Source organism: Vanacampus margaritifer, chromosome 17 (assembly GCF_051991255.1).
Source record: "Vanacampus margaritifer isolate UIUO_Vmar chromosome 17, RoL_Vmar_1.0, whole genome shotgun sequence".
NCBI classification, from domain to species: Eukaryota; Metazoa; Chordata; class Actinopteri; order Syngnathiformes; family Syngnathidae; genus Vanacampus; species Vanacampus margaritifer.
In genome coordinates this window covers 9,294,707-9,303,703 of record NC_135448.1, presented here as the reverse complement: position 1 = coordinate 9,303,703, position 8,997 = coordinate 9,294,707, and the positions used below count along the sequence as shown (strand labels likewise).

At 38.4% G+C, this 8,997-nt stretch overlaps 2 protein-coding genes and 1 long non-coding RNA gene across 4 annotated transcripts in view; 1 reads left to right on the top strand and 2 right to left on the bottom strand.

Moving 5' to 3' along the window:
* Positions 1–1,845, top strand: part of nedd9 (neural precursor cell expressed, developmentally down-regulated 9) — a 33,946-nt gene extending 32,101 nt beyond the window's left edge. Inside the window, exon 7 of the mRNA XM_077548248.1 lies at positions 1,025–1,845. Within this exon, the coding sequence (XP_077404374.1) occupies positions 1,025–1,573 (549 nt within the window). The 3' untranslated portion in view covers positions 1,574–1,845. The remainder of the gene's footprint in view (positions 1–1,024) is intronic.
* On the bottom strand, positions 89–5,492 carry LOC144037105 (uncharacterized). Its single transcript, XR_013288818.1, has 3 exons — positions 5,277–5,492; positions 5,137–5,204; positions 89–155 (listed from the first exon to the last, which is right to left on the bottom strand). It is a non-coding gene; the product is annotated as an uncharacterized LOC144037105 (long non-coding RNA).
* A 978-nt stretch (positions 5,493–6,470) lies between these two features.
* On the bottom strand, positions 6,471–8,911 carry smim13 (small integral membrane protein 13). Of its 2 annotated transcripts, XM_077549196.1 has the most exons (3): positions 8,695–8,911; positions 8,451–8,569; positions 6,471–7,385 (listed from the first exon to the last, which is right to left on the bottom strand). In XM_077549196.1, the coding sequence occupies exons 2-3, from the start codon at positions 8,524–8,526 to the stop codon at positions 7,195–7,197; spliced, it is 267 nt and encodes an 88-aa protein (XP_077405322.1). In that variant the 5' UTR covers positions 8,527–8,569; positions 8,695–8,911; the 3' UTR covers positions 6,471–7,194. The 2 variants fall into 2 exon arrangements, with proteins under 2 accessions (XP_077405322.1, XP_077405323.1); XM_077549197.1 differs by having other exon boundaries at positions 8,451–8,911.
* Between the last annotated feature and the right edge of the window lie 86 nt (positions 8,912–8,997).

The window sequence follows — 8,997 nt, the reverse complement described above, 5'->3', positions numbered from 1 at the left end:
AAAGACCATACATGTTTAATAGTTTTACCCCTCCACATTAAACACATTTAAAATCGTTTTAAAATGTACTTTCTCTCTCTCACTTACACGGTTCTCCAAATAAGATGCTTGACCTGCTTGCTTCAAACTGTTTTGTCACTCTGAGCTGAAGGTTGCTGTAAAACAGACATCGAAATAAAACTCCAAATAAATAAGACTCCAAAATGTTCAACCAACGTCACGTTGTCACAACGAAAAGTATACGGGCATAATGCTAACATACTGTATAATGTGAAACGCCATAGCCTTGCTAATGGAGATGAGCATAATTATACATTTTCAAGTAACTGTGAGTTAAAAACAGCAACAACACACACCAATGATTATTATCATCGATACTGACTGCAGTACAGTCAACCCATTTTTCCATTTTGTAATCAATATTTTTGAAATGTTTTAAGATTCTCTCCTCTGATTTTTCATGAAAATGTTATCAATTTAATGTTTACCACTTTTTGGGGGAATTTGGGATTTAAAAAACATTTAGAAAAAAAAAGTAGGATTTTTTTTTGTGAATTTGGAATTTAAAAAAAATAGAAAAATTTGTTGGGAGTTTTTTTGTGAAAATTTGGGATTTTTTTATTTTTTAATTAAGAAAAAAATGTTGGGATTTTTTGTTGACAATTTGGGAATTAAATAAAATGTTTTAATGAATTTTTTTATTGTTGGGAATTTGGTATTTAAAAACGAAAAAAAAAAATGATTTCAATAGCTGTCAATGAGACTGGGACTTTTCCTATTAAATAGTGAGAGTCAATGATACATTGACATTACTTATGTTGGGGACAACAGTAATAATTGTGTGCAATTGGACTGTTTATTTATTTTAATCGCTGCCATTGACAAGTATATTTGTCAATGACATTTTTCAACGGGATAAATGAATGAGTTTTATGTCATGTTAATGTCATTTGTTGCCGTTTTCCTTTTGAATTCGGAAGAGCTTTTGCATGCAGACAACTAATGTCCACGTGATTCCCTCCAGATCAATCAGTTCAAGAAGCTGGAGCAGGAAGTGATCAAGCCCGTGGAGAACGACATCTCGCAGTGGATGCCTCACCAACACCCGGGCCGGACGCCCACCCCCCACGCAGAGACGACGCCGTCCCCCTCCGCCTCAACCCGCGCGTGCGCGCGGGACCGCCAGCTGCTGGGTTTCTACTCAGAGCAGTGCGAGCAGCACTTTGTCACGCTGCTCAGCGCCGTGGACGCCTTCTTCAGCTGCGTGAGCGCCGGGCAGCCGCCCCGCATCTTCGTGGCGCACAGCAAGTTCGTCATCCTCAGCGCGCACAAACTGGTCTTCATCGGAGACACGCTGTCCCGGCAGGCCGCCGCCCCCGAGGTGGCCAACAGGGTGATGAACTCAAGCAACGTGCTGTGTGACTTGTTAAAAACGGTGGTGGCCGCCACCAAGACGGCGGCGCTCAACTACCCCAACACGGCCGGCGTCCAGGAGATGGTGGACAGGGTCACGGATCTTTCACATCACGCACAACAGTTCAAAGAACAGTTGCTTCAAATGGCCAAATGGTGAAAAAAATAAAAATAAATCTGTTGTAAAAACTTGCTGTTGTGTAAATATTTGCTCTATTTTTGTCTAGATTGTTATATGTGGACATTTTTCATGACATTCCAGTCCTATATTATGAAGCACCTTATGTTTGTTTCACCCAATAGAGTGTTGTTGATGTGTCGTACTGCTGGATGTGTGACAGTAGATCCTAAAACGATGTTAAATATCCGTGTGTGTGCGTGTGTTGGTGGGGGTTCTCCACAGATAAAGTAAAGATTTGTTCATAACCATGACACTGTGTCTTTTGAGTTCTTTACACATTAGCTTGCGACCCTAACATGTTGAAAACCACAATATAATAATAATAGATTTTATTTATAATGCACTTTACATTAAAAATATATATATAATAAATAATAAAATACATCTGAAAATGCACAGTACAGACAATAAAAGCAATAGAAATAAAAAGTTATAAAAAAAAAGAAAAAATTAACAAAGATCAAATATAAACCAAAACATCCATGAACCTTGATTGGTTGTTACCTGAGCAACTGTGATGATGTCATTTTTCAGTCAACAGGAAGTGGCAAAATGGCCGCCCCCTCGCTGCTTAATTCATATTCCACAAACGCAACATTAATCACAATGCTAAAGGTGCATAGAACATATAAATTTTTAAAAAAATAATCAGTGAATATTGACCAAGACATTTTTGGACTATCCACTTTCTATACCTGCTTATCCTTTTAATGTAGTTTAAAATACTCAAAATTAAAATTAGCAGGCTAGGGCAGGGGTGCCAAAATGATAATCAACATCATAAAAATTTCACAAAATCATACTATTCTTGCACCCTAATGTCGTTGTTATTATTTATATTTTAACAACATTTTGAATTAGAAATCAAAATTCTGAGAAAATACAACCAAATACAAAGACTTAATTTATGTTAGGAAGGGATTTGGTGGTTTAAAAAAAAAAAAAAAAAAAAAAGAGTGAAATAACTGTAAAAAATTAAAGATAAAAGGATAAATAACTATTTTAATAACTAATTTTTGGTACGATTTTTCCATAAAAATGAAATGAACAAATCCATTAAAAAAAATTTTTTTTAAAGTTGACATACTTGATTTGCTTTAGTGGACCACAAAAAAAAATTATGTGCTGTTTGACACCTATGACCTTGTGATATAATAAGTGGATAGCCCTTCTTTTTTTTTTTTTTTTTATTTGTTCTTTTATTAACCAGATAAGGCAATTATGAACATTTTCTCATTTACCAGTTCTACCAACCTATTTGAAGAAATATGCAGCCAGCGTGTAAAGTTGTAAACTAATAGATAAAAAAAAAAACAATAGTGCTTTATTCATGTTAGCCTACATATGGTTCATTTTTCTTCCCCGTCAAATCCTCGTCACGATCAGACATGCAAAGTTATTCATAGCTTCTATTCTAAAAATAGCTGCTTATTTTCAACACTGATGGCATGATTTCTCACTAAACAGAGTGCAGCACTGTAAACTAGCGGAATAAGTCCTCAGCATTCCTGTCCAACATTGGATGTGACAGAGGCAAATGAGGACATGAAGTGTTTTGTACGTGTTCTGTGAGCTGTGAGAGACTTCCCCCCCCACAATGCCAAAAGGCATTTTGTCCGGCTGGAAGACGCGCTCCACATCGGTTACATGCGAGGAGTACGTACGTGTCTGACACGGAAACATCCTTTACATCTTTACTAATCCGGCAAAAGTTGTTTCATTACAGCCTCGGTGAAATGGAGTGTCTCCCCAAAGAGGGGCCACTCTATAGATAGACGGGCCTATGTGAAGAATAGCTGCCCATAATCACAGCGAGCACCCCCCCCCCCCCCCCCCTTCAACTCCAAATCACAAAATCTCATTAAAGCTCTTTTCAGCCTGGCACTGCATGCCAAGCAATTTGTTTTTATTATCTAGCGCATTCCTGCTTCACGCTCTCCGGGGAGACGAGGAGGAAAAAGGAATTTGCAAATGCAATCACTTTTTAAAAGGCTTCTCCATATAACTAAATAGTAATCCGAAGATGTCAGCTCAATTGGGTTTGAGCAAAGTCTATGCGGTGCTAATCTGCTTTGCCAAGACGAGGAACAGCAGTTTTGTTTAACTAACTGCAGGGAAATAGAGATGGGCAAACATTTTCTTCATTTTCAAATACCAATATTTACTTATTAGGGTGAAACTCCAACTAGCTTCCTCACATATTAATAAAAATAAATAAAAGCAATTTTGCAGCGGTAAAAATGTCATGTGGGAAACTACAAGGAGACAGAAAAACATCAAGACCACCCTCCGGCCCTTATGACTACATTTATCTGCTGCCATTTAATTTTATGTGGAATATTTGACAAACATACAAATCGCAGCGCTTTCAAGATGAGAAGATGCTGTCGCTGAGCCGAAACAGAAAAGAAAAACAAGTGACAACAACTTATTTATATATTAATAATATTAATATTTATTCTGCTTTGCATTTTCATTAGTTAATTTGTATTTTGTTTTGACTTTCTGTTTTTTTTGTTTTAATTCAGCTAGTTTTAATTCGTTTTTAAAGCCGGTGTGATTGTTTTGTAATGCTTTGTTTTAGTTTTGTTTTTATTAGTTTTTGTTTTAATATATAAAGTATTTGTGTGCAAGATTGAAAATGAAAGTCACTATGTATTGTGTAATAAAGTACCGGTAATGTAAACTACAACTACAATTTCTGCAGTTTCTACAATGTACAGTTCAGTAATTCCAAAATATATACATTTAAACTCAACTTGAAAAGCTCACGTATGATATTAGTAGCTATTAGATAAAGAAAAAAAATGTAAGGACGTTTTCACTACAATTATTAGTTAGTTTTATAAACACAAGATGTTAAACAATATTGGTACTACAGTTTTGACTGGGCTATGTCGTTCTAATGTATTAGAAGGCCAGATGCTAACAGCATAGCATTATTTCCCATAATGCCACGGGGTAATGCCACAATTGCGCATGTCAAGCCAATACCCCGGGCATTATGGGAACAAACATAATGTTTTTAGCATTTAGCCAATAGCCACGATTTAGCCTACGTATTACGTTTAAACGACATAGCCCTGTTAAAATTGTTTACCCCACATCAACAGTTACACGCTTCCGCAAGATGTAGTTTCAATGTTTTCGTTTTCGTTTTTACCCCCCCCCCCCCCCCCCACACACACACACACACACACACACACACACACACACAGTTCTAGTTATTTCGTTAGTTTGTGTTAGCTGTAGTAACCTTGCAGAACATGAAATAAAAATAAATTTAATGTATTTTAGAAAAACATAGATGAGGAAATGTCTAGTGTAAGGCAGAGATGCTAAACATGAAAGCTTTACCTAAAATTGCAATTTCGCATTCAGTGGATGAGTTATTGACGCACCATGCGGGTCATGTCAGTGAATCAATGGAGTTATTTTAGTCATGGTTGCTCAGAGTCAATCGACGCTAGCTTCTGTCTTTCAACGAGTGTGTTTGAGTGTGTGTTTGTGTCAACAAGAGCTACAGACCAAACACCACAAACCTGGTGCTGCAAAAACAATGGGCGTGACGGCTGAGGCTGCATTTCGCTTGATCGTGTCGGCTTGCAGTCTCGAGAGATAGCAAACAGGTGTTAGGCTGTTGTTAAGATGGAAAGAAAATGACTGCACGTCAGCTGCTCACCTTGTCGACAAGGAGACACTGAAAATGAGTCGCAGTGTCACACACAGAGCAGGAGCAGAAAGTGCACACACAGAGGCAGAGAAAAGCACTGGAGAGTGGATGTCATTTCCGTGGTTTACCACAATCATTTCCTGTAAAGTATTTGCAGAATCTGAAATTACAGCTTCTCAAAGACAGAAGAGCTGTCTTTTCTTAGAAAAAAAAAGGGCCCAGCTGCAGGTTCCAGACCGCGCAGCCAATTCTGAAGGGGAGGAAAGAGGCAGCATAACAGAGAATAGAAAAGCAAGTGGATGTTGTCTCGCAAGCTAATCAAGTAAACGTGGGCAGATGTCGACTTTTAAAATTAGCCTTTTAACACATTGTGGTGATATGTTTGTAGAACGGCAAGGCACATATTGTAGGGAATAAAATTGCACCCACCACAAAACAGAAAAACGTCACATAAAATGACTGCAGGTTAATAATTACCTTGTGCCATCTAGTGGAAGAGTAGTGGAACAAGATCGTTAACCTGTGTGTCGACTTTTTGTGGCATTTTATTGAATGTAAAATATGTACCTTGGCTCAATTAAATGTTGGGAAGCACTACACTTGAGTCAAACCTGGACTATTGCAAAGCAGGCTCCACCACAGTTTTTCTGTACAATGCTGCCACCTCGTGGTCACCATTTAAAATGCAACTATTTTTTTAACTACGTTTCTCAATGAATGTAAATGCATTATGACGTCAGATAGTAAACGTCGCGTGCTTCTATTAAGGCATGTCGTTTTTAAGTATTTTTAAATAATTTTGAATAACTTTAATGATATACATTTTGTAATTTTTCCACAAATTAAAAAAAAAAATACAATTATAAAATGATCAATACAATAATATACAATTCAACACTTCAGCTTTACAAATGCAACGTATCATTAAATATTAGGCAGGGGTGTCTATTATATGCTTTATCTATTGAAGGTAAGGCATTTTCAGAGTGGTTTGCACAAACATCATTCCATGTCATTTTTTTTTTATTGTACATAAACATTGCAATATGTATTCCATTTAAAAGAAATATAGTTGTACTTTTTTTGTGCTGTTGTAAATACTAATACTGAGACAAATTGGTGTTTTGTTTTGACCTGATAAGAGTAAATTTGAGACATTTACATGACAAACTGTTGAAAGGCAGTAAGAGAAGAACCAAACAATTGAATTATGAGGACTTTAATATAAAAAAATAATTGAAGACATTTGAGCAGAAAACAGAGCTCAGCTCATCGTGTTTGGTTTAAAGCGGCTACGCCACAGAAATGAAAATCATCATCACTTAAAAGGTGCAAGTTACAGATTAATTGTACAGTTAACCTGGAACGAAAGTAGATGACAAATATCAACAAGGCCTTGCTAGGAGTTCATTTGGCCTCAAACTACAAAAAGGGGCTGATGTGACGACAACAATGGACGCCATCTAGACTACAGTAGACGCTGGCTGGTGAGGGCAGAAAGTCTGGGGAGAGACACGACGGTTTTGGGCGCCACAATGGCGGCCCGTCTGCAGCAGGGAGCCAACATTTGGAACTCCGGGATGTCAGCTTGTGTCATGTGTAGCAGCATCAATCAAAACACCACACGATTTAAGTCAGTTCTTTGTAAAACGCTATTCAAGTGTACATTGTGTCTGTTTTTTTCTTAATTAAGATATAGTGGAATGAAGCTCTAATTCATGTCATCCACCAGGCCTGTCTATCAATCAACTTTCCTTTCATTGCAACATAAGATAAAGAAGTCCACAGTTTGCCTACTTAAAAACACACCCATTTTTTTCTAGCAATGAAGAGTTGACATCTAGTAACGGATGGCGTTGCAAATGGCTTTCAGATCCCGTCTCCAACCGAGTGTCAGTTTAGTGTAAGGTGCGTAGTCGGCGGCGATCTACAAGGCGCTCTCCGGGAAGGCGACTCTTTGGCGTGCAGTCCTGGGACGGTTGCGTGCGGGGACGTTAGCGGCGCGTTCGCTCTCGCTTTCGGACGGCTGCGCTTGCGCCCGCGGGGCGGCCGCGTCCCCGACAAGCTCGCGCAGGAACTTGAACTTGGACAAGAAGAGCTGCCAGACCACATACCAACCTGAGATGGACGGGGATGGACCAACAATGACATTCACATTTTCGTGTTAGAATATAACTCAAATTGATTAAAAAAAAAAAAGTGATATAAATGTTAGTTTAAACTTGAAGTGTCAAAATTAGTGCATTAATATCAAGATCATTTAGGGCCAGTAAAAAAAATAAAAATTAACCACCTCTTACCCTGTGCTGTCATTAATGTCCAACATTAAATGCTTATGCCATCTACTGGCAGAAAAATGACCTCAACACAAATCAATGTCACACACTTTTTTAAGTTTATGCGTATTTTTCGCACTATAAGGCGCACCTTCAATGAATGGCCTATTTAAAAACATTTTCCATATATATAAACCGCACCGCATTATAAGGTGCATAGAATAGAAGCTGCTTTTATTGTACATTTAGAACAGATATAAAATGTGCAAATAATTTGCAATTAATCATGAGTTAATTATTGAAGTCATGCAATTCATTATGGTTGGAAAATGTAATCGACTGACACCCCGATTTTAAACATTACCAGAATTACTAATAAAGGTTTATGTATGTACGCAAAGGTTTAGATTAAGGTGACTGTAACATTTAAAATTATCAGTATTTGTAAATTGAGTGTGGGGTGCCCCAAGGGTCAACCTCAACCAATTCTCTTTCATCTATATACGCTTCCTTTTGGGGACATCATCCAGAGGCATGGCATCAATTTTCAGTTACGCAGAAGACACACAGCTGTACTTTACCATGTCTGCTGATGACACATAGCCAATTAATATCCTATTAACTGCATTTTAGATATTAAATCGTGGATGGCATTGAACTTCCTACTCATCTAAAAGGTTTAAATGGGATTCCATGCATGGTTCCTGGTAGTATCACACTGTGACACACTAGCACGAGATAAAAATAGACTCTTGGGAGACATCGAAACTTGCAAATGGCTCATAATCCTCGTTTCAAGTGAACGCGATCGTCTAAACGTCCATTAACAATGACGCACATTGGCCTTCCTGTAACCCATCGAGGTTATGTAAATTGAACATGAAGATAGTCGCCAGTCTAAACTTACCGCACAACATGAAGATAAGAACACAAAGCAGCGTGGCCACAATGACCAGCAATGTGAGCCCGACACTTTGCCACATCTTAGCTGGACACTCGGTCTGGCGATGAGGATCGGGGTAGCAGCTTATTTTCCAAGGGCCACCATAGAAAATAAGAGAAAAAACATACAGCAGCAGGTTAGCTTCCCCACGCCGCTAGCCGAGACGAGTGAGAGACAAAAACAAAACTGCGGCGCATCGCAAACTCACTGTGGTCTGCTAGCATGTGGCTACCTCGATTAGCTTACGCGTGAACTACAGCCGCTTTCACGCAACTTCTCGAGACCAAAATAGGCCGTAAAAGCTATCTTACAGTAACCAGGCCCAGCATATTAGGGACCGCCATATTTGAGCTACATAACTGCAGAATGTCTTCCTTTAGCTAGCTCTTTAATGAGTAATTCTGTTGAGAGTAGACTGACACTGCGGCTGCGCTAAGCCGAATTGACTTCTGGGTAATATAGTTAGTCCATAAAAACACAGGCGGAAACAGGATTCTTACACTTTTGTTTT

What these genes read in the sequence shown, in the direction of transcription:
- smim13 (XM_077549197.1), bottom strand. Translation starts at nt 8,526, where the DNA reads ATGTGGCAAAGTGTCGGGCTCACATTGCTGGTCATTGTGGCCACGCTG. An exon ending in TCTTATCTTCATGTTGTGCG is followed by an intron (nt 7,386 to 8,450) that starts GTAAGTTTAGAC and finishes CGTCCATCTCAG; the next exon opens with GTTGGTATGTGGTCTGGCAG.